The 25,405-nt window shown below is 42.6% G+C and overlaps 1 protein-coding gene across 1 annotated transcript; it reads right to left on the bottom strand.

Moving 5' to 3' along the window:
* Positions 1-19,391: 19,391 nt before the first annotated feature.
* Positions 19,392-24,977, bottom strand: LOC132535736 (endogenous retrovirus group S71 member 1 Env polyprotein-like). The gene is made up of 3 exons (XM_060182635.1): positions 23,393-24,977; positions 20,332-20,445; positions 19,392-19,465 (listed from the first exon to the last, which is right to left on the bottom strand). The coding sequence occupies exons 1-3, from the start codon at positions 24,975-24,977 to the stop codon at positions 19,392-19,394; spliced, it is 1,773 nt and encodes a 590-aa protein (XP_060038618.1).
* Between the last annotated feature and the right edge of the window lie 428 nt (positions 24,978-25,405).

Below are 25,405 nucleotides of genomic sequence, written 5' to 3'. Positions count from 1 at the left end.
AATGATGAGATAAGAACAGTTTGAAAAAGACTCTTGGGAGGTGGGGCTATAGAGTAGCAGCAGCTGCATTTCTCTCCTCTCCTCTCCCTGGTCAATTAGGAATATCAAAGGAAACCACCTGGGACCGCAACAAGATAAGACTAGAACTACTTTGGGAACCCACCGGTGAGAGCAAACACACATGGCTCATGGACAGAGAGGAGTCTAAGGAGAGACTCCTGGGGCTAAAGCCCATATTTACTCTCAAGCTTCAGGTAACAGTCCAACAGTTTGCCAGTTGAGGTGCTACCTCCAGTTTGTTTTACCAACAAAAAGACTGCTAAAGGGAGGAGAGGACTCACCTAATGATCACCAAATGCAACTGTGAGTCTCCATTGATACTACCCATTGGAGGCTGGAGCAGCATCTGGGAAGCCCCGTGCTGACATTGGGGGCCAGAGAACTGGCCAGGAACCCTAGGAGAAGATCTATACCTTGGTATACTAGAGGTGGGGCTGTATAGTGGGAGCCTTTCCACATTGTATTCCTAATGAGCTGGAGAGACATAGTGAATGGCCACAGAACCCACAGAGTATAAACAGGACTTGTTTGGAAACTCACAGGGCCAAATATACCTCCATCTTGGCTCTGGCTGTTGGAAGAGTGGTTGAATTGAACCTGGGGCTTGGAGAGTCTCTGTGCATAACCATTGTGCTATCTCTCCCCCACCCTGATCTATCTCTTGGTCAGGAGTGAGCAATTAAGCTAAAAAGCCTAATTATATGGCAGGGGTAGATAGCATAATGGTTATGCAAAGAGACCCTCGTGCCTGAGGCTCTAAAGTTCCAGGTTCAGTCCCCCGAACCACCATAGTCTAGAGCTGAGCAGTGCTCTGGTTAAAAAAAAAAAAAAGCCTAATTATAGTTAAAATCCCTCAGCCTCCCATAGCTTACAGGGAAGAGAAAAATCAAAAGAGGCTTTAACGGTGCTTCAAAGCAGGGATTGAGATAACATTGAAACAACAGTTAATTACCACAACTGTGAACTCTTTAAGTACCTTACTTAGACACAAGTCAATCCAGGCAAGAGTGATCAGTAGTTTAAAAAGTACTGAGGGACCTCATAACATACTACATACAGGGGTTAAACAAAGAAGAAACATTAGAGAAATGAGTTAGGACAAAAGCCCAGTTATAAGTCTCCCAAAGGTAGAAGCACAGAAGAATGAGATCAACATCTAAATGCTAAATGAGGAATTAGCCACAGGAATGAGGAAAGAGTTTGTAAGTAAAATCATCAGAAATGAGGAAACAACAAATGAGACTCTTATAGAAAACACTGTCTCCAGGTAATTAGGAGCTGAAAGCTGAAATAGCTGAGCTAAGAGCACTACTAGCTGAACAAGCTAATACAGTGTAATAAAAGGTTAACAAAATAGCTGAATTACAAAACACAGCAGAGGGGAGAGGGAATAGAATAAATGAGGCAGAAAACAGAATTAGCAAGATCAAGTACAAACTGGAGACAACTAAGAAAAAAGTCATAGATCTCAAAAAGAGATTAAGAGATACTGAAAACAACAACAGAGACATGTGGGATAACTTCAAGAGAAATAATTGGCTTACCAGAGGAAGAAAGAGAGGGAGGGGAAGAAAGCATTCTACAGGACATAATAGCTGAGAACTTCTCTAGTATAGCCAACATAAAAAATAAATAAATAAAGATTCAAGAAGCCCAGAGGATCCCAAACAGAATTAACCCAGACTTAAAGACACCAAGACACATCATATTTAGAATGAAAAGGAATAAGGATAAAGAAAGGATCCTGAAAGCTGCAAGAGAAAAACCAAGAGTCACCTACAGAGGAAAACCCATAAGATTAGCAGCAGATGTCTACGGCCATACCAACCTAAACACGCCTGATCTCCTCTGATCTCGGAAGATTAGCAGCAGACTTCTCCACACAAACAATACAGGCCAGAAGAGAATGGCAATATATGGGTGGGGTGTGGAACTACACCTTGCCACCTTACAGACTTGCAACAAACTATTAGTAACAAATAGAATTAAAAATAATAAATTAGGTACACTATCCCCCCACCAAAAAAAGTAGAAAGACTGAAAACTCTGATGGTTATCTTTAGGAGGGAGGGGGAGAGAATATGTGGGAAGAGGGAGGGGAGGACAAAGAATTGTGGTGGTGGTGGGTGTGGTATGGTACTATATCCCTGTAACCTTATAGTTTTGTAAACTATAATTAAATAACTAATTAAAAAGTAAATTAAATTAAAAAGTAATTGGTGTATTGCACCAAAGTAAAAGACTCAGGAGTCGGGGTGGGGGAGAGTACAGGTCCTGGAACAGGATGACAGAGGACCTAGTAGGGGTTGTATTGTTGTGTGGAAAACTGAGAAATGTTATGTACTGTTGACTGTAAAACATTAATCCCCCAATAAAGGGGAAAAATTAAAAAATAAGAGCAACATTGATACTGAGAAAGTGGCTCTGTAATAGAGTGCTGGACTTGCCTGTGTGAGATCCCATGTTTGATCTCTAGCATTTCATATACCAGGGTGAGGCTCTAGTTCTCTTTCTCTCTTGCTCTTTAATAAATACATAAATAAGTTAAATATATATATTATTATTTTTATTGCCTCCAGGGTTATTGCTGGGGCTCAGTGCTTACACCATGAATCCACTGCTAGTGGAGGCTATTTTTTTCCCTTTTGTTGCCCTTGTTGTTGTGGTTGTTATTATTATTGTTGTTGTTGTTGTTGCTATTGTCATTGTTGTATGGGACAGAAAGAAATGGAGAGAGGAGGGGAAGACAGAGAAGAGGAGAGAAAGACACCTGCAGACCTACTACACTGCTTGTGAAGCAACCCGCCCTGCAGGTAGGGAGCCAGGGGCTCCAAATGCTATCTTTATTCCTGTCCTTTTGCTTTGCGCCATGTGTGCTTAACCCACTGTTCTACGGCCCAACCCTCTTAAATATATATACTAACTTTTCTTTATATATTTATTGTCTCCATTTCTCCTGTGCCCTAGCCCCTGGAAACCACTGTTTTACACTCTGCTTCTATGAGTTTGGCTGTTTGAGTCTTCCAATATATAAATGAAATTACATAGTATTTGTCTTTCTGTGCTTGGCTTATTTCATGGAGAATAATGCCCTTGGGGTCTATCTAAGTTGTCACAAATGACAGTATTTACTTCTGTTTTATGACTCAATAATATTCCTCTGCATGTGAGTGCTATTCACATCTTTTATCCACTCATCCATTGACAGGAAAATTTAAGTTGTTCCAATATCTGTGCTATTGTGATAATATTGTGTTGAACATGGGAATATAGATATCTCTTTGAGATACTGATTTAATTGCCTGTGTATGAGAGAGAAAAAGAGCACCGCTTCATCATTTATGACATTCTATTTATTTTGTACTTCTTTCTTTGATGCCAAGCTAGGGATCAGAATCAGGACCTCACATACAAGGTATGTGCTCAACCACTTAACCACCTCTGGGTTGATTTCATTTAATTTCATTTGGATATACACAGTGTGGTATTACTGGATCTTATGGACATTCAATGTTTAACGCTTTGAGTAACCTCCATACTGTTTTCCTTAATGCCTTTTACATAGTGCAATTTACATTGCCAGCAACAGTTCACTAGGGTTACATTTTCTCCATGTCTATGCCAACATCTGACACATATATGCACACACATTGTGTGTGTGTGTGTGTGTGTGTGTGTGTGTGTGTGTGTGAAGGTCACTTAATTTTTTAAATTATCTTTTAAAAAATATTTATTTATTTATTCCCTTTTGTTGCCCTTCTTGTAGTTATTATTGCTGTTGTTATTGATGTCATTGTTGGATAGGACAGACAGAAATGGAGAGAGAAGGGGAAGACAGAGAGGGGGAGAGAAAGATAGACACCTGCAGACCTGTTTCACTGCTTGTGAAGCGACTCCCCTGCAGGTGCAAAGCCTGGAGCTAGAACCAGGATCCTTACGCTGGTTCTTGCGCTTTGTGCCACCTGTGCTTAACCCACTGTGCTACCACCTGACTCCCCTAAATTATCTTTAGTGGATAGAGACAGCCAGAAATAGAGAGGAAGGGAAAGATAGAGAGGGAGAGAAGCAGAGAGACACTCGCATCACAGCTTTATCACCCACAAAGCTCTCCTGCAGTTGGGGTCCACGGGCTTAAACCTGCATCCTTGTATATTGTCACATGTGCGCTTAACCAGTTGCACCACCACACTCCACCCTCCCACCCCCGGGGTCACTTTTCCACTCAGAATGAGAGGGAGAAAGAAGCAGGTACTACAGTACCACAGCTTCCTCCAGTGCCATAGCCCTTCTTATGTGGTACCGGGACTTAAACTCGGATTTGCACATGGCAAGGCACACGGGCGACATGGAGAACTGTCTCTCTGGCCCCTTTTTTGTCTTCGATAATAATCATCCTAACAAGTACAAGATGACTGTTATTTTATGTGCATCTTGCTGATGATTAGTGATGTTGAAAATTTTCCTTTTCTTTATTGGGGAGGGGAGAATGAATGGTTTACAGTTGACAGTAAAATACAGTAGTTGGTATATAAGTGTTTAACATTTCTCAGTTTTCTGATTAACACTCTAAGCTCCTACCTAGGTCCAATTGAGCAACTTTTCATATCACTTCTAGTCATTTGTATGTTTCTTTGGGAGAATATTTATTCAGACTCCTTGTTTATTTTTTATTGCTGTAGTTATTATTGTTGTTGTTGTTGATGTCATAGTTGTTGGATAGAACAAGAGAGAAATGGAGAAAGGAGGGGAATGCAGAGAGAGGGAGAGAAACAGAGACATCTGCAGACCTGCTTCACCGCCTGGGAAGTGACTCCGCTGCTTGTGGGGCAGGTGGGGAGTCAGGGCTCGAACTGGGATCCTGGCACCTGTCCTTGCGCTTCACGTGCACTTAACCCACTGCACTATTGCCCGACTCCCCTGCCTTGTTCATTTTAATGGAGTTATTCAAGGGGATTATTTTTTACTTTCCTTTTGTGTTATATGAGTTCTTCATACACTCCTGATATTAACTGTGTCTCAGTTTTTTCCCCAAGTATTTTCACTCATTTTGTAGGTTGTTTTTTTATGGGACTAATTTCATGTGACAAAAGATTTTGAATTTCATATAGTCCCACTTGACTATATTTGTCCTTGTTGTTTGTGATTTGGTGGCATGTGCAGAAAGAAAGTTGTTACTAACATCAAGGTTAAGTAGATTTTTTTCCCTCCTTAGAGTTTCCTTCTAGGAGTTTTATGGTTTCCAGTCTTATATATATATATAAAACTTTGACCCATGGGAGTCGGGGGGTGGCGCAGTGGGTTAAGGGCACGTGGCGCAAAGTGTAGGGACCGGCGTAAGAATCCTCGTTTGAGCCCCCGGCTCCCCACCTGCACGGGAGTCGCTTCACGGGCGGTGAAGCAGGTCTGCAGGTGTCTATCTTTCTCTCCCCTCTCTCTCTGTCTTCCCCTCCTCTCTCCATTTCTCTCTGTCCTATCCAACAACAAAGCAACGTCAACAATGGCAATAATAACCGCAACAAGGCTGCAACAACTAGGGCAACAAAAAGGGGAAAAAATGGCCTCCAGGAGCGGTGGATTCATGGTGCAGGCACCGAGCCCAGCAATAACCCTAGAGGAAAAAAAAAAAACTTTGACCCATTTTTTATTAATTGTGTGTGTATTTGGTGTAAGATAGGGATCCAATATCTTTTTTCTTTTTTAAGTATTTATTTATTTTCTTTTTGTTGCCCTTGTTTTGTTGTTGTTGTTGTTATTGATGTCATCATTGTGGGATAGGACAGAGAGGAATGGAGAGAGGAGGGAAGATAGAGAGGGGGAGAGAAAGATAGACACCTGCAGATCTGCTTCAACGCCTTTGAAGTGACTCCCCTGCAGGTGAGGAGCTAGGGTTCAAATTGGGATCCTAATGCTGGTCCTTGCACTTTGCGCTAAGTGCGCTTAACTCGCTGTGCTAACTCCTGACTCCCTGTCTTTCTTTCTTTCTTCTTTTTTTTTTTTAATAGGGAGAGTAATGGTTTATAATACAGTTGTTGATACATGGATGTGGTTTCTCATCTTACCATAATAGGTATCTGCAGTTCTTCTGCATACATATATCTAATTTTCCCAACACTTTATTGAAGAGATCTTTTTCTTAAAAGAAAGATATATTTATTTAGTTAGTTGTTGTTTAAGTGTTTATATTGGAGAACAAGAGTGAGAACCTCAGTATCATTCTGCCAAATGTGATGCTAGGTATTGAATTGGGACCTCAGGCTTGAAAGTCCAATGCTTTATCCACTGCACTACCACCTGGACCACAAGATCTTCTTTTATCAGTTTTGGTCTGTTTCAGGAGCACCCTTGTCAAAGACTGTTGGGATATTGTACAGATGTGATTGAGTTAGGCAGGACCCACAAACCACCATATCACCATGTGAGTATTATTATGTACATATCAATCTTCTGCCTTGTTTTAAAAATGACTCCTCTGCCACCACATTAGCCCTCAGGGTATCGCCCATTCCCCCAAGCTAAAAAACTATAGCAACCATTGCTATGGAAGCTTTCTACCTTCCCAGAGTGCCTTGTTTTCTCTCCACCCCCTTCCCTATCCAATTCCGTCCCGACTTGCCACTTCCAGAATTCTCCTATAAAAGTCACTCCTGTTTCCGCTCTCTCTCTCTTTCTCTTCCATGTCCCGACCTGGAGAACGGATGGCTTGCATAGCGGGAGGTGGCCATTTTGCTAGCTCCACATGGCCTAAACCTGCTGTGCTCACAGCCGACTCTGGGGCATCTGCATGAATAAAGATTTGCGTTCCTGCTCCACCACTAGTTCCTGGTCTCTTCTCTCTACTGTGATGCAACCCGACAAAAGACTAGCTGATTACAGAAGTGTGGGTTTGCATCTGGGTTCTTTATTTTGTCTCATTGATCAATGGGTCTGTCTTATCCCCCACCATACAGTTTGGATTACTACTGCTTTATAGTATAATTTGAAACCAGGAAGTGTGATGCCTCCATCTTTGTTCTTCTTAAGATTGTTTTTATTATTTAGGATCTTTTGTTACAAATTTTAGCATTATTTATATATATTTAAGAGAATGCCATTGGGAAGGCAAGGGAGATACGCAGTAGTGCAGAAGACTTGCATGTGGGGAGTCGGGCGGTAGCAGAGTGGGTTAAGCGCACATGATGCAAAGCTCAAGGACCAGCTTAAGGATCCCGGTTTGAGGCCCCCCGCCCCCCATCTGTAGGGGAGTCGCTTCACAAGTGATAAAGCAGGTCTGCAGGTATCTATCTTTCTCTCCCCCTTTCTGTCTTCCCCTCCTCTCTCTATTTCTCTCTGTCCTATCTAACAACAATGACATTAATAGCTACAACAGTAAAACAACAAGGGCACCAAAAAGGGAATAAATAAATAAATATTTAAAAAAAGAAAAATAAATAAATAAAACTTGCATGTGAAAGATCCCAGGTTCAATCCCCAGCATGACAGGCAGCCATGCCAAATAATTTGATTACAGCAATAACTATATATTGCCTTCTTAAACCCTAACACAGCAGGAACCTCCCGCTCCCTCTGTGGAGCCTATATTTCCCCCAATCCCGGAACTTCTAGGGTGGGGCTCACTTTCCTGCATGCTTATCCCAATTCATACCAAATGATATTGCATCTGCAGATCCCAACCTAGTCAATGCAATGAGTACCACCTCAGCATGCTTCACTTCAGACTGTGTCCAGAGACACCAGGATTGGATTGTCAACCCTACAGCCTCACTACTCGGGTGAGACCTTTCCTTTCATGGGATTCTCTAATTCCATTTCAGTTGGATCACTTCCTAACAAAGTCCCAAAACCTAGTATCCATAAATTAGGGCAAAATATATATCTGAAAGCAAAAGTGCTCAATAGTCTGCAGTGAATCAGTATATGCAGCAAGCAAGTAGAAAGACCTAAAAAGACACCATAAAGTTCCTAATGAAATAGTGTCTACTTAGACTTAGATACCCTCCTTACCTACTTCCTATTAACACTTCCCTCACTCACTCCACAGCTAACCTTATCAGAGTTAGGACTGCAAAAGCTGAATAAGGGAAAGAAACTGGCATACTTTTAAAAAATAATTATATTTATTTATTTATTTCCTTTATTGCCCTTGTTGTTTTTTATTGTTGTAGTTATTATTGTTTTCATCATTGCTGACTAGGACAGAGAGAAATGGAGAAAGGAGGGGAAGACAGAGAGGGGGAGAGAAAGATAGACACCTGCAGACCTGCTTCACCACTTGTGAAGTGACTCCCCTGCAGGTGGGGAGCCTGGGGCTAGAACCGGGATCCTTATGCAGGACCTTGCACTTTGCACCACATGCACTTAACCCACTGTGCTAACACCTGACTCCTGAGACTGGCATACTTTAACAATGACTCTTTAGTCACTATCAGGCCACCGCATCAGATGGGTCCCTAGTCAGGGAGTCCTGAGACTCCCAAACAGACATGAGGGGCCTAGACCTCAAATAGATCCCTCTCTCCATTGTTACTGGTCATCTCTATCAGGAACAACACAATAGACCCCTTTGTGGCCCTCATAGGACCTTGCCCTCAACTTGGATCAACAAGTTGGACCAACGGTAGAGAATGTTCCATCCTCCGAAGGGAAGACTGTCTTCCCTGATCCAGCTTTCTGATCCTTTTTCCAGCCATGACATCATCTCCCCAGACAATAACTTAAATCCACCTGCATATCAGATGTCACGCTCGGCGGAATAAAAAAACTAGTATATTCATGGGATCTTTGGAATATAACTAAAATAAGACTATTAACTATCTACAAAATGGAGATCCCCAAACTCTTCGTATGAACCATTTTAGCCTTTAGGTTCATGATTAGTCAACAATTTGTTTGGCTTTGTATGTTAACTCTTTTTTCAGCGACCAAGTTCCAGAAGCTACCATGATGCCATCTGGACTTCCCTGGGAAGACAACCCCACCAGTATGTTTTATAGCCTAGTTTCCCCAGAGCCCTGCCTCACTAGGGAACGAGAAAGACAGGCTGGGAGCAAGAATCAACCTGCCAGTGCCCATGTCCAGTGAAGAAGCAATTACAGAAGCCAGACCTCCCATCTTCTGCACCCCATAATGACCTTGGGTCCGTACTCCCAGAGGGATAAAGAATAGGAAAGCTGGGAGTCGGGCTGTAGTGTAGCGGGCTAAGCGCAGGTGGCACAAAGCACAAGGACTGTCATAAGGATCCCGGTTCGAACCCCGGCTCCCCACCTGCAGGGGAGTCGCTTCACAGGCGGTGAAGCAGGTCTGCAGGTGTCTATCTTTCTCTCCTCCTCTCAGTCTTCCCCCCTCTCTCTCCATTTCTCTCTGTCCTATCCAACAATGACAACAACAATAATAACTACAACAATAAAACAACAAGGGCAACAAAAGGGAATAAATAAATAAAATAAATATAAAAAAATAAATAAAAAAGAATAGGAAAGCTATCAGGGGAGGGGATGGGATACAGAGCTCTGGTGGTAGGAATTGTGTGGAGTTGTACCTCTCTTATCCTATGGTTTTTGTCAATGTTTCCTTTTTATAAATAAAAATTTAAAAAGAAAACTAGAAAAGAAAAGGACCAGAGAGAAAGCTCACTGGGTAGGGTAGTCGTATTGCCATTTGACCCAAGTTAGAGCCTTTGCACCTCATGAGAATTGCTAGGCAACAGAAGAAACTTCGGTACTGTGGCATCTCTCCTTTTCACTGCCAGTCTCTATCTGAATGAAAAAATGTGACCCTAAGTGGTGAAATCATGCATGAGAAAGGTCTTGGTTCCACCAAAAACAAAAACAAATGAACAAAAAAAAGAATTTGATAAAGCTTGCATTAGATCTTTAAAATGCATTGAGTAATGTGGAAATTTGAGTAAGATTAATTCACCCTATCAATAAGCACAATTTAGATTTCTATTTACTTGTGTCTTTCTAATTTCTTTTCACTAATGTCATGTAATTTTCAGTGAGTAGTTCTTTTTTTATATTTATTTATTTTCCTTTTTGTTACCCTTGTTGTTTTTCATTGTTGTTGTAGTTATTATTGTTGTTGTTACTGATGTTGTCATTGTTAGACTGGACAGAGAGAAATGGAGAGAGGAGGGGAAGACAGAGAGGGGGAGAGAAGATAGACACCTGCAGACCTGTTTCACTGTCTTTGAAGAGTGACTCCTCTGCGGGTGGGGAGCCGTGGGCTCGAACCGGGATCCTTACACCAGTCTTCATGCTTTGTACCACCTGCTCTTAATCCGCTGCGCTACCACTCAACTACACTGGTTAGTTCTTTTACGTTCATTGTTAAATTTATTCTTACGTATATGATTCTTTTTATGACACATTTTCTTAATTTCTTGTTTGGGTAGTTAGTTCACTGTTATGTAGGGGAACATAACTAATTTCTACATGGAGTTTTGACATCCTACAACTTTACTGAATTGATTACATCTAATAGGTTTTCTGGTGTCGTCTCTAGGGTTTTTCCATATATAAGCTCATGCTATCTGCAAGCAGAATCAATTTAACTTCTTTCTGATTTGCCTTCTATTTCCATTTCTTGCCTAATTGCTCTGGGAACACATTGAAATCATAACAGTCCCCAAACTTGATAACATCAGGCACTGTGATTACTTTATTATATAACTAAATAGTACATAAACCGAAGCAAAGTTGCTATGACAATATGTTTTTTCTTTTCTTTTTTTTTTCTTTCCTCCTCCAGGGTTATTGCTGGGCTCGGTGCCTGCACCATGAATCCACTGCTCCTGGAGGCCATTTTTCCCCCCTTTTGTTGCCCTTGTTGTAGCTTCGTTGTGATTATTATTATTGCACTTGTTGACGCAATTCGTTGTTGGATAGGACAGAGAGAAATGGAGAGAGGAGGGGAAGACAGAGAAGGGGAGAGAAAGATAGACACCTGCAGACCTGCTTCACCGCCTGTGAAGCGACTCCCCTGCAGGTGGGGAGCCGGGGGCTCGAACCGGGATCCTTAGGCCGGTCCCTGCGCTTTGCGCCACATGCCCTTAACCCACTGTGCCACCGCCCGACCCCCGACAATATGTTTTTATCAAAACTAAATTCCACTTTGGTGGTCGATGCAATGTGGAACTATACCCTGTAATCTTACAATCTTGTAAACCACTAATAATCACAGATAAGATTGGCTTGCAAAGGAAGGAAGGAAGGAAGGAAGGAAGGAAGGAAGGAAGGAAGGAAGGAAGGAAGGAAAAAAGAAAAGGGAGGAAGAAGAAAAGGAAGGAACCAAAATTTAGGGTTTATAGAGATCATTGTTAGAAGACTTCTGTGGGGACAGGGTAGATAGCATCATGGTTATGCTAAAAGACTTTTATGCCTCAGAGTCCAAAATCCCAGGTTCAGTCCCACACACTACTATAATCCAGAGCTGAGCAGAGCTCTGGTAAAAAACAAACAAAAAAAAAGACTTATGTGTCTTCAATATTGGTCAAGTTCATTGTGGTTGAGGCACCTGTAAAGATGGGGAACATATGAAAATCTAGAAATAACCCTCTCTCAGATCTCTTTGTCAATGTCAAAACTGGTCATGTTTAAACCCAAGAGAGTCAGGAAATCAAAATAAGTGCAAATGGTTTATTTAAACAAGCAGGACATGGAGAAAAACTCATCCTTGGATTCACACTTGGGGAAAAGAAAGTATATAACTTTCTAAAGGTAGCCTAAAATGTCTAGACATCCTTTTGGGGGGAATAATTTTGCAGTTGACAGGTTCTGTAGGTGTTGATCTCCTATAGAAGAACTGGCTATAGACAACTTCCTCATTGGAGAAAGCTCAAATGTCATGACACCTCTCTCTCTCTCTCTCTCTCTCTCTCTCTCTTTCTCTCTCTCTCCCCTTCCCCACCCCCACCCCCCAATGAAGGAAAAAGTGATCAGGAGCTATAAAAGCATGCATGCATTAGTCTCTGACTTCAGGAGAGGAGAAGGAAATCAGATTGTTTCTTTATTCTCAACGTGAACATTTTGGACTTCATGGTCTAGTCACCATCATCCATTTTATTCTTCAACAGACACTTCTCATCACTCACATAGTCCACAACTATTTGGTAAAATAAATAAATAGATAAATAAATAAATAAATAAAAATGAAAGAAACAAAAAGCATCACATTGTTAACCTAACCCCAAATGGAATTTGGCAGCTGAACAATTAAACAAAGAAACATATGGAGACTTTGAATGCTTGGGAAATGGCTATTACTGTTGAATTTATATGCTGTCCTCTTTTGTGTTTCATCAGGGCTGACATTTTTACTTGAAGAATTTGAGAACTGATAGGAGAGCACACTGACATCTCACTTGTTTTATTTCTGCTGTTAATTTAACAAGACTGTTAAAGGAAGGAGTTGAACTGTAGCATTTTTTTTCGATATTCTTTTTTTTTTGCTGCAGTGGAGACCACCAATCTCTTTAACTTCCTGTGCTGATGCTCCCATGCTGTGGCCTGCTTTCCTGTGTTGGCCTTCCAAAGATGGGCTTGGAGGTGCTCCCTTAAGATGATTCTTCTAGGTTTATTGCTACCAGGGTTATCGCTGGGGCTTGGTGCCTGCACAGTGAATCCACCGCTCCTGGTGGCTTTTTCTTTTCTTTTTTTTTTTTTTTTAATTTCATTTTATAGGCAGGGAGAAATTGAGAAGAGAGGAGCAGATAGAGAGGGAGAGAGACAGAGAGACACCTGCAGTCCTGCTTCACTACTCTGAAGCTTCCTCCCTGCAGGTCCTTGCGCATGGTAATGTGTGATGGTCTTGCTAAAACAACAGCAGAAATAAAACAAGTGAGATGCCAGTGTGCTCTATTATAACTTTTTAAATTCTTAGATTGAAAATGTCAGACCTGATGAAATACAAAAGAGGACAGTGTATAAATCAAGGGTCCAACACTTTATTCACTGTGCCACTTCCCAGGCCACAGGATAAAAAAAAAAAATCTCCCGTGGCTTCCTGCCTCAGTGTCCACCACTTAGCTACAATCTCTTTAAAAACTTGATCATACATGTTTCCTGGCTGTAGAGACGATCCATCTTTGGAGAGTTACAATCTCATCTGATCTAAAATCAGATGAGATTGTAACTCTCCAAAGATTTATTTAGAATATTTATTTATTGGATAAATATGGAGAGAAATTGAGAGGGGGGAGGGAGAGGGAGGAGAGGGAGAAGGAGAGGGAAAGCAAGAAAGAGAGAAAGAGAGAGAGAGAGAGAGCTGTAGCACTGTTTCACCACTTGTGAAGCTTCTTCTCTCCCTGCAGGTGGAGATCATACATGTTTCCTGGCTGTAGAGACGATCCATCTTTGGAGAGTTACAATCTCATCTGATTTTAGATCAGATGAGATTGTAACTCTCCAAAGATTTATTTAGAATATTTATTTATTGGATAAATATGGAGAGAAATTGAGAGGGGGGAAGGAGAGGGAGGAGAGGGAGAAGGAGAGGGAAAGCAAGAAAGAGAGAAAGAGAGAGAGAGAGAGAGAGAGAGCTATAGCACTGTTTCACCACTTGTGAAGCTTCTTCTCTCCCTGCAGGTGGAGAGTGGGGGCTTGAACCTAGGTCCTTGCACATTATAATATATGCACTCAACCGGGTACACTACCACCGGGCCCCTTTAGAAATGTTCTTAAGCTGGGTCTACATAGACAAAAGGCAAAGTGAATTTGAGAGCTATGCTCATTCAGGCAACTATGCATAGTCCTTGGGTAAAATGAGAAGTTTTTGAATGTGGTGGTGGGTGAGCTGAGGGCCTTGCACATACAGAATACCACTGAGTGACACCCCTTAGCCTAACTTTTCTAAGGTTTGTGTCTCCTGAGAGGAGAGGAGGAGAGACAGAGGAAAAGAAAAAGGAAAAGGCACCACAACATGTCACCACCATCCATGGCATTTCAACACCCACCCTTTTGTAGTGTCGGTGGTGCTTCTGTGTGGTGCCAAGGTTCAGTTCCAGAATCTCTCACAGGGTAACTGAACTCTCTCCTTATCCTAAAAGGAAATGTCTTGCTTTATATTTTTCTTCTAAAAAAAAAAAAAAAAAAAGGCTGGGAGTCGGGCTGTAGTGCAGCGGGTTAAACACAGGTGGCGCAAAGCACAAGGATCGTCATAAGGATCCCGGTTCGAACCCCGGCTCCCCACCTGCAGGGGAGTCGCTTCACAGACGGTGAAGCAGGTCTGCAGGTGTCTATCTTTCTCTCCTCCTCTCTGTCTTCCCCTCCTCTCTCCATTTCTCTCTGTCCTATCCAACAACGACAACAACAATAATAACTGCAACAATAAAACAACAAGGGCAACAAAAGGGAATAAATAAATAAAATAAATATCTAAAAAATCTAATAAAAAGAAGGCTATGTGTTTATTCAACAGACACAGAGAGACATCGAGAGGGGAGGGGAAGATAGAGATGGAGAGAGGCAGAGAGACACCTGCCACACTACTTCACTGTTCATGAAGCTTTTCCCTTCCATGTGGGCGCTAGGGGCTTGAACCTGCATCGCTGCATATTGTGACATATCTGCTCTAACAAGTGTGCCATTGCCTGGCCCCTGCTTTATCTTTTTCAAAGCCTCTTTACTATCTAAACTCAAATGATTGAAATGATGCCATGGTTGGGAGTGGGGTCATTGTATTTTGGGGTCTTTGGATCTTCTAGGCATTGGAACCTCAATTTTCCAAGCCTCAGTGTGAAGCAGAGCCAAGTTTCCTAAACACTGCAGAGCTACGGGTTTTGGAGAATGCCTTAATTTTTTTTTTTCTGGAATGAAAAGGAAATACTTTGTACTAAAGCAGCTTCTTCCCAGACTTAGGCTGTGTGTCTGAGGCAGCAGTGACTCTAATCTACAATGAACCAATCAGCCATGACAAATCACTGTGATCTATTTCAACCCAGGCACTCTTCCTTTGACTCCCATGGAATCTGAAAGGTTAAAATTTTTCACTGGGCATAATTCAAGACACTAGAAAAATAAAGCTCTTTGCCCTACAGTTGATTTCTTTTCAATGTTGATTATTTTTCTGGTTATAAAACTAATACACATTCCTTGCGGAAAAATCTAAAAATATAATGTGTCCTTTGACCCACCAGTTCCACTTATAGGAATCCATTCTTGCACATGGACCTCTTGATTTATGATGCTTTCTGTTGCATCGTTTGTAGCAACAAAATACTAGACACACAGAAATGCTCATCAAAAGCGGATCAAGTTTAATTAAGGTACCTCCCTGCTATAGAATCAATGAAGTGCCTATTACCAGTGTTGCTAATCCCTATGCGCTGAAACATAATCGCTTCTGACATATATATTTCCTTAAGGATAATCATTTTTATCACAAGACAATGTTCTTCTTGTTGAAGAAGCTGGGTCTTGACTGCTTTAGTAAAATGCAGTGTCTTAACTCAAAACTGAACAGACCATTTTTAACTAGGAAAGTTTACAGAGTAAACAGCCCCTTTGTGTGATAGGCAACCATTTTCTCTTTTTAAACAGTGCTTCCACTTTCTACTTTCTTTTTGTCTGGGACTTGGGAAGTACTCCATTTAATTGTTATCAGAGAAATGCAAGCATGAGATTCAGATATGAAGTTGTACAGGTTTTCAGTGAAGTGTCATAGTCCTCTGCCCGTCTTTCCATTATCAAACACATTTCCTAAAAGTAACCATTTTTAGGGCCTGCAAGGTAGCTCAGTGGGATAGTGAGCTTGATTTGTTATGCACTCGACCCAGGTTCAAGCCCAGCTCACACTGTACTGAAGGAGGCTTTGGTGCCGCGATGCGATGCATCTCTCTCCCTTTGTCTCTGTCTCTGACTTTCTATCTGAAAAAAAAAATCTGGAGAGGTGAAGCCCCAGTGATGACAAAAAAGTAACTATATTTTTCTCTTTAACATAAACACCATTCCCACCACCAAAAGACTGTGTCCCTGGGAGTCGGGCGGTAGCGCAGCGGTTAAGCGCAGGTGGCACAAAGCACAAGGACCGGCATAAGGGTCTCAGTTCAAGCCCCCGGCTCCCCACCTGCAGGGGAGTCGCTCCACAAGCAGTGAAGCAGGTCTGCAGGTGTCTATCTTTCTCTCTCCCTGTCTCCCCCTCCTCTCTCCATTTCTCTCTATCCTATCCAACAACGAAGGCATCAATAACAACAACAATAATGACTACAACAATAAAACAACAAGGGCGAAAATAAATTAAAAAAAAAAAAGACTGTGTCCCATCCCACCGACCCGCCCACCCCACCCCCCACCACCCCGGGAAGCTGAATGTCCACCCTTAGAGTAATAAATAGAGTAACTATGTTAACCATCACTCTTTTTATTTATTTCAGGGGTTCTGGGGTCACTCCCAGACAGTTTCTTCTTTGCTTGATATATATATAATTTATTTATTTATTTATCTACCCTCCAGGGTTATTGCCGGGGCTCAGTGCCTGCACTGAGAACCCACTATTTCTGGAGGCTATTTTTTCCCTTTTGTTGCCCTTGTTATTTATTATTGTTGTTGTTATTATTGTTGTCATTGTTGTTCGATAGGACAGAGAGAAATTGAGAGAGGAGGGCAAGACGGAAGGGGAGAGAAAGATAGATGCTTACATACCTGCTTTACTGCCAGTGAAGCGACTCCCTGCAGGTGGGGAATCGGGGGCTCCAACCGGGATCCTTAAACCAGTCCTAGCACTTCACACAATGTGCGCTTAACCCACTTACTACCACCCGGCCCCCAATAATTATTATATTTAAAAAATATTTAATAATTACAAAGGGGAAGAGACGAGAGAGAACCAGGGCATCACTCTGGCACGTAAGATACCAAAGATTGAACTCAGGACCCCATGTTTAGAAGTCCAGGGTTCTAGCCACTGTGCCACTTCCTAGGACAGCTGGACACTCTAATATATATATTTTAATTTTCTTTTGGCAACCAGGATTTGACCTTTGTTGAGGTCACTTCTTCAGACAAAAAAGGAAAGACCGCCAAAGAGAGGGTAAGACACGATAGCATCAAAACCTGTTCTAGCACAGTGGACCAGTCTGCTCAAACCTGGGCTGTGTGCATGGCAAAACAGTGCACTGTCCAGGTGAACTCTTGCTGATTATTATTATTATTATCATCATCATCATCATCATCTTTCTTTCTTCATTTCCATCCTTCTTTCTTTTCTTTTATTGATTTATTAACTATCAACAAGACCATAGGGTGAGAGGGATACAATTCTACACAATTCCCACCACCAGAGTTCCTTATCCCACCGCCTCCATTGGAAGCTTTCCTATTCTTTATCCCTCTGGGAATATGGACCCAGGGTCATTATGGGGTGCAGAAGATGGAAGGTCTGGCTTCTGTAATTGCTTCTCCAAAGCACATGGGCATTGACAGCTTGATCCATGGCGCCACTCTGTTTCTATCTTTTCCTAGTGGGGTAGGGCTCCAGAGAGGTGGGGTTCCAGGACACATTGGTGAGGTCATCTGCCCAGAGAAGTCAGGTTGGTGTCATAGTAGCATCTGCAATGTGGTGGCTGAAAAGCATTACAAGATAATGCAGAACAGACTGTTTAATAATCAGAAACTTAAAGGTGAGAATAGAGCAGATGAGATTTGGGGTCTCCATTTTGGAAAAAAGCTAGTTGGTCTATTTTAGGTATATTCCAAGGGGTCCCATGACTTTTCAATTTTTTGTCTGAACCCAACAGCTAACATGCAGGTGAACTAAAGGTATTGTCTGGGGAGAGTTGGAAAAAGGACTAGAAAGCTGGATCAGGGAAGAGAGTAGCTCCAAAGTATGGGAAGAGTATATGAATATTGTTAACTGTAAACCTCATTAATCTAATCTGGAGCCCATACTCAGCACAGGAGCCTGTGTAACCTCTGCGTCCCTGTAGGTCTGAGCTCACATTCCATGGTCGTAGCTACAAACATTCTAGGCTGCACTCATTATAGGACCAGTCTTCCTCCAGTGGCAGAGTATGTTGAACCATCCTCCCTTCGCAGTCCCTACCATTGTTGACCCACGTTGAGGGCAAGGTCCTGTGGAGGTCTGCAAGATGATCTGCTATGTTGTTCCTGATGGAGATGACCAGTGACGGTGAAGTGAGGGATCTGTTAAGAGGTTTAGGCCCATCATTTCTATGTGAGAATCCCAGGATTCCCTAACAATTCCCCAGACATCTTCATTACTTCTTCCCAAATCACTGCCCAGCTCTGGTTTATGGTTGTGCTGGGGATTGAACCTGGGACCTTGGAGACTCAGGCATGAAAGTCTTGTGTATAACCATTACGCTGTTTCTCTAGTCGTTTTCTTTAAATTTCTTTATGAAAGAGTGAGAAAGAGAGACATCTCCGGAGTATCACTCTGGCATATTCAATGCCAGAGATTGAACTCAAGACCTCATACTCAAAAGTCAGACACTGTCCACCTGGGGGTACAGTTGGCTGCTTTTTCATCTACATATAGAGAGAAACTGTCTCTCTCCCTCTCTATCACCCCGTTCCCCTTTAGATTTCTAGCTACCTCTATCCAATAAATAAATAAATAGAATACAAAAATGATTTCATAAGGAGTGAATGTCAGTCATAGTGGTGAAATTGAAAGAGAGAGAGAAAAGCAGAGATATCACTAGAACATTTTTGGTGCCAGTGACATTCGCTGGACCATGTGCATATCAAAGCAGGCTCGCTACTCAATGAGGTATCTCTTGGGTCTTCTTGTTACATAAGGACAGTTTCTTATCTCAGCATGAGAGGTTTCTGGACTCTACTCCCACCACCAGTTGAAGCTTCCCTCTGCTGTCTGGCCTGGGTCCCCAATACCCTCCGGACCCCCTCACAACCACCCTCTTTAGAGTCCTTGGTCTGTTGCAAAAGAGCACAGCTGGTCTGTTTCTTCACTGCTTTTTCAATTCTTCTGGTTACTCGCTAAATGCTAAACAGGACACGCATCATTTCAGAAACTTAATTCATGCCAAAAGGTCTATAATTCAGTCTCCCGACAGATCTTCTATGTCTACTCTTCCAGAAACCATCAAGTTCTTGTCCTGTTTTCCTTCCTATTTCTTTTAGTAAGTTAGTGGCCTGGAAATTGGGCAGGAACCTTGAACCTTGGTGCCTCAGGCGTTAGAATCTATTTGCATAATCATTATGCTAACCCACCACCCTCTGCTCAACTCTGGTTTCTGGTGGTGTGGGAAATTGAACCTGGACTGGAACTTTAGAGCCTCAGGCATTGGAATCTGTTTGCATAACCATTATGCTATTCCCCACTCCCATGAAGCCTCTTCTTTAACAATAACATTTTTTCATACAGAAAGAACTTCCTCATTTTTATTGTCTTTGTTCTCAACAGCTGCACAGTATTCTACCGAGTAGATGCCTATCAGTGAAGTATACAAGATAAACTAAAGTTTATAAAGGATTTAAATTTTTTTTTTATTGATTTAATAATGATCTACAAGAGGAGCCCAATGGTGATGACCTGGTTGAGAGCACATGTTACAATGTGCAAGGAACTGGGTTCAAGCCTCCATTCCCCACTCACAGGGGAAAAGCTTCACAAGTGGTAAAGCAAGGCTGCAGGTGTCTCCTCTGTCTCCTCTGTCTCTCTGTCTCCCCTTCCTCTCCATTCCTGGCTGTCTTTATCAGGTAAATAAAGTTAATAAAAAATTTTTAAAAACAATAAAAAAAATCATAAGAAAAAACAATATAGTAGGATGAGAGGGATACAGTTTCACACAGCTCCCACCACCAGAGTTCCTTATCCCATCCTCTCCATTGGAAACTTTCCTATCCCTCTAGGCATACGAAACCAGGATCATTTTGGGCTTCAGAAGGTGGGAGGTCTGGCTTCTGTAATTGCTTCTCCTTTGGACATGGGCATTGGCAGGTCAATACCCCCAGCCTGTTTCTACCTTTCCCAAGTGGGGCAGGGCTCTGGAGAGGTGGGATTCCAGGACACATTGATGAGTTCTTGATCAAGGATTTTTTTGTTGTTGTTATTATTGCTCTAGATGTTGGATAGGACAGAGAGAAATTGAGAAAGGAGGGGGAGACAGAGAGAGGGCTAGAAAGATAGACACCTGCAGACCTCCTTCACCATTTGTGAGGCAACCCCCACCCCCCTTGCAGGTGGGAAGCCCTGGGGCTCGAACCGGGATCCTTAATGCCCATCCTGCACTTTGCACCATGTGTACTTAACCCACTGCGCTACTGCTCACCACCTCCATCCCTCCCCCCACTTACCATGGATTTTTAAAAACACTTTCCAGGTAGGGGGGACATAGCATAATGGGTATGTAAAAACAGTCTCACGCCTGAGGCTCCAAAAACACTTTCCAAGTCTTCCTAGTTCAAAAGCTTTGACAGGAACACAAAAATTCACACATTAAAATATGGTCAATTGCATTTTAATGTAAGGTATACACATGTTCTTTAGACTGTTCCCCAAAATGCCTCTTGCATTATCCTGATTTCTTTTTAAAAATAGACTTTCTATTTTGGAGCAGTTTTATGTTCACAGCAATATGGAAGAGCAGGTACAGAGATTTCTCACTCACCCCTTACCCCTTACACAGCCTCTCCTATTATTAGTCTCATTCAGTAGGGTGGTGCATTTGTTCTAATAGCTGAATCTACATGGACACATCACCGTCAGCCTGAGCCCATAGTTTGTATTGGGGCTCACATTCTACAGATTCCGGGTAAATGCACAATGTCAAGCATACATAATGCTGGCGTCATGCAGAGTATGTTCAATGCTCTAAAAATCCTCTGTACTACCCGAGTTCGAGCCTCTCCGTCCCCACCTGCAGAGGGAAAGCTTTGCGAGTGGTGAAGCAGTGATGCAGGTGTCTCTCTGTCTCTCTCCTTCTTCATCACCGCCTTCCCTCTTAATTTCTAGCTGTCTCTATCCAATAAATAAAGATTTAAAAAAATTTTTTTTAAATTCTCTGTGCTCTGCATAGTCATCTGTCTTCCTGCTGCTCTCACCCTGCCTCAACCTTTAGTTAACATTAACCTTTTTGTTGTCATCATAGTTTTTCCCTTTCCAGAATGTCATATAGTTGGAATCCCACCCTATGTAGCCTTTAAAATTTGATTTACTTCACTTAGTTATGTGCATCTAAATTTCCTCCAAATCTTCCCCTCTTCCTCCTCCTCCTTTCCTTTCCTATGTATTTATTTATTTATTTATTTATTTATTTATTTATTTAGGTCACCATTGGGACTTTACTACTCCAGGCTAGATTTTTTTTTTCAGATAGAGAAAAAGACCACTCACACACAGCACTGATGCTTCTTTAGTGCAGTGGGGACTGGACTCAAACCTGAGTTGTGCCCTTGACAAAGCAAATGCACTATCCAAGTGACCTATATTACCTCCCTCCACATTTTTTCATATGATGGCACATTTCTTTTTACTGTTAAATAATATTCTATTTCCCCGAAAACATGTGATGTGGACTAGAATTTTTAAATTATCTTTATTTATTTATTTATTGGATAGGCACGGCCAGAAATTGAGAAGGGAGGGAGGGTAGAGAGGGAGAGAGACAGAGAGATACCTGCAGCCCTGCTTCACCACTCCTGCAGGTGGGGACGGGGGACTTGAATCTGGGTCCTTGTGCATTGTAACATGTGTGCTCAAGCAAGTGCATGCACCACCACCCGGCCCAGACTAGATTTTCCTTTTTTTTTAACTTTTAAAAAATATATATTTATTTATTTACTCTCTTTTGTTGCCCTTGTTGTTTTATTGTTGTAGTTATTATTGTTATTGTTGTCATCGTTTTTGGATAGTTCAGAGAGAAATGGAGAGAGGAGGGGAAGACAGAGAGGGGGAGAGAAAGATAGACACCTGCAGACCTGCTTCACCACCGCCTGTGAAGTGACTCCCCTGCAGGTGGGGAGAACCAGGATCCTTACACCAGTCCTTGCACTTTGCTAGCTGTGCACTTAATCCGCTTTGCTACCGCCCCACTCCCTCCGGACTAGCTTTTCATGTGCTTAGTTACTATCTTTTTTCCTTAGTTATTTGCTAATAGTCTATATAATTTTAGCAGTATGGTTTCATACCACTCTTACCACCTAAATTCTGCCCCCCACCCCATAACCTTCATAGTTGTCACACAATCTAAAAGACAGTTAGTCCCTCTTTTTTTGTGAGCTTTATATCCCTTTGGTGAGGTATTTATTGAGGTTCCTGGAACCATCATAAGCCAGAGCTCAGCAGTGCTCTGTTTAAAAAGAAAATTTCTGTATATTCAGTAACAAACCTCTGTCAGGGTGTCTTTTGCTAATACTTTCTCCCAGACTGTGTTGTATCTTTTCATTATATTGACAAAATCTTTCACAGAGCAGATTTTTTAAATATATATTTTAATTCTTTATTAGTGATTTAAGAATGATTAGCAAGATTGTTGTATAAGATGGGTGTTAAAGAGCGAAATCAAACCACCATCCACTGCAAGGAAGCAAAATATGTTTATTCACGAATTGCAATCCGGGCCGAGATGGTGACTGGTGTCAGTCTACCAAGCTCGACCCTGAACAAAGCTCAAACCATACAATTTATAGGAATTCAGACTACACTCAGGGAGGGGGAACACATCACCTTATCTGCCTATATCCAATCATTTCAAACTTAGCAAAAGCCTGATCCATTCAGAGCAAAGCATGGGCTATTTCTAAACATCACACCAGACCAATAGGTCATTGCCAAAGTGGGGGTCACCACATTTTTTTGTTCTTTATTGGGACCACCGACCATCTGTTTGCAATCTATCAGGTCATCATTTGTCAGGCCATTTTTAACTGTCTGGTAACAGTATTCTGTTGCAGAGGTCATGATGAGTCCTGCTCGCTGCAGGGTCTGTCAAAATAATTGATGGCCTCTCAGGTTCTGTCGAGGGGAAAGGGGCAAGGAATTTTCCACCTCACTGGTCAGGAAGGCAAAAAGCAACTATATTTAAACTATTCTTAAAACTCAAACTTAAAAAGCAACTATAACTATTTTAGAGTTACTGCCTCTAACATTCCCCACTAGTCTTAGCTGGGAATCAAATCCTTGATTCATCTTCTTCTTCTTCTTCTTCTTCTTCTTCTTCTGAGCTATATTGCTCCTCGACATACTGAGACTCCAGGAGCATAACCTTCTCAGTTCTCCTTTTAATCAAGGAGATCAAAGACCTCCATAGACAAGGCCCCAGGGTAAGAAGTAGAAGTAGGGTGATCAGAGGCCCTGCCAGGGTACTAATTAGTGTTTTTAACCAAGAGGGCCAAGAAAATAGATTTGCGAACCAGCTGTCCTCGCTCAGGTCCCTTAGACGGTTATCTCTATCTTCTATTCTTTTCTTGACCTCACTTAAAGTTTTCTTCACCATTCCGGAGTGGTTGGCATAAAAGCAACAGGCCTCATTCAGGGCCACACATAACCCACCCTGTTTCATGAATAACAAATCAAGTCCCCTACGATTTTGCAGGACCACCTCGGCCAACGAAGATAGGGACCCTTCGAGAGATTCAATAGTGCCCTCTAGTGTGGCCATATCTTGATTGATCTGCTGATCTAACTGTACTAGAGTAGTCTCCTTAGCTAGGGCTGCAGCTCCCATTGCCGCTGTCCCTGCTATGGCTGTCCCCACGAGTATAGGAACTACTATCGGGACACGTTTCCGCCTTATTGGTCCGAGGTAGTCTGTTCCTTGCCGTTCAAGGTGAGCCCAACCTTCTTCGCCATGGGAATAGTATACATGGGGCAGGATATGGGCCAAAACACAGAGGTCCTCTTTGGTCATTCCGTAGGGGGTGATGCAGGGGGTCATGCCCGAAGTACAGGCCCACCAAGTCCCCTCAGGGGCTTTGAGGAGGGTCGCCCACTCTTGAGTCTTACTAACTTTAATGGTTAGGTTGCAATTTCCCCTGTACGGGGAGGATTCCAATTTATAGTTGGCTGTGATAATACAAGTTCCTGTTCCCTGGATATCTCCCAGTGTCATGTGGGGCTGTACTCCCCACTTACATTCTGGGCCCTTAGAGTTGCTAGAGGATAGAGCCAGCTTCCTTATGTCTCCCTTCTGGCTACCTATTCCTGCAGAGGCAGCCACACCTATGTAATAAGGAGGCTCAGGGTGTAAACACAGCCAGCAGTTTCTGGTTATGTTAGGGTCAGACTCATTCAAAAGGTAATACATTAATTCTACAGTTTTCACTAGTGGCTTCACCCTGGGATGCAAAGGTTCTGTGTCAGTCAGTTTAGTGCCACTTGGTGCAATGTCAGTCTGATCCCCATTAGTCTCATTCTCTTCACCTATCCGTAGAGAGGGGGAGAGAGTAGGTCGGGGGTCTTCTCCTAAAATGATGGGTCTCAAGGGCCCAATAGGATTCTGAGTCCATGGCAGCATCCGCAGTTGAATAGTGAATAATGTCCCAAAGTCCTTTTCAGAAAAAGGAATCTTAATGCCCCACATTCTCCCTCTCATCCATGAATCAGTCTCATTCCAAGTTTTGACCGTCACCTCCACAGGGTTACAGTCTCCAATATAGCAAGTACCTGGTTCGGTCGGGCCACCTGGTCGAATCACTCTTGTGACTTTCAGGTGCTTATCACCATCCCTCCCTGGAGATGCTGTCAGACATTCCCCCCACAACCCACAGAAAAAATATGGTTCTCCTCTGCAGTTGGTGGGGCTGTCTTCTTTGGGACATACATAATAGGGTCTGTCCCAAAGGCGAGCCTCCAGGTCAATGGAGCCACACCCCCCATCTATAGTAGTCCCTCCGGTTGCAGTCTGGCCGGCATAGATTACCCTGGTCCAGTTGGCATCAAATAGATCACACAGATCAAGAGTGAATATAGGCTGCCCGGCAGTTAGTTGATTGGCGACCATCTTTCCCTCTTTGTTTTTCAGCTCCCATACATACAGAGAGGACACTCGGGGGTGGGAGGCATGTGAGCTTGGGCAGTGGCAGAGGTAAAACAGAAGTGCACCAGGCAAAACACACACACAAGTTAGCAGGAGACCAAGCGGACCTTCATTGGGTCTGGGGTGGCTACGGCACACCATTTCCTCAGATTCTCTATTTCCGGGGGGTCTGCCACAAATTTCTTCAGGCGAGTATGATGAATCCAGTGTCGTTTCCCGGCAACCTTAGCAGCAGTTGGCATACTCAGAATCACGGTGTATGGTCCTTCCCACCGGGCTTCGAGATGGTCAGGATGCAGCTTCTTCACCAGTACGGAATCACCAGGCTCGAACAAGGGGACTTGGCCTCGGCTTTCCTCCCTCCAGGTCCCAGGCTTTTCGTCCCGGACGGC

This window comes from Erinaceus europaeus, chromosome X (genome assembly GCF_950295315.1).
Source record: "Erinaceus europaeus chromosome X, mEriEur2.1, whole genome shotgun sequence".
NCBI classification, from domain to species: domain Eukaryota; kingdom Metazoa; phylum Chordata; class Mammalia; order Eulipotyphla; family Erinaceidae; genus Erinaceus; species Erinaceus europaeus.
This window is presented reverse-complemented; position numbering and strand designations above follow the sequence as displayed.

What these genes read in the sequence shown, in the direction of transcription:
- LOC132535736 (XM_060182635.1), bottom strand. Translation starts at nt 24,977, where the DNA reads ATGGTCGCCAATCAACTAACTGCCGGGCAGCCTATATTCACTCTTGAT. An exon ending in AAGGGACCTGAGCGAGGACA is followed by an intron (nt 20,446 to 23,392) that starts GCTGGTTCGCAA and finishes TTCCTGTCAAAG; the next exon opens with CTTTTGAACTAGGAAGACTT. An exon ending in AGTGTTTTTAAAAATCCATG is followed by an intron (nt 19,466 to 20,331) that starts GTAAGTGGGGGG and finishes CTTCACTGATAG; the next exon opens with GCATCTACTCGGTAGAATAC.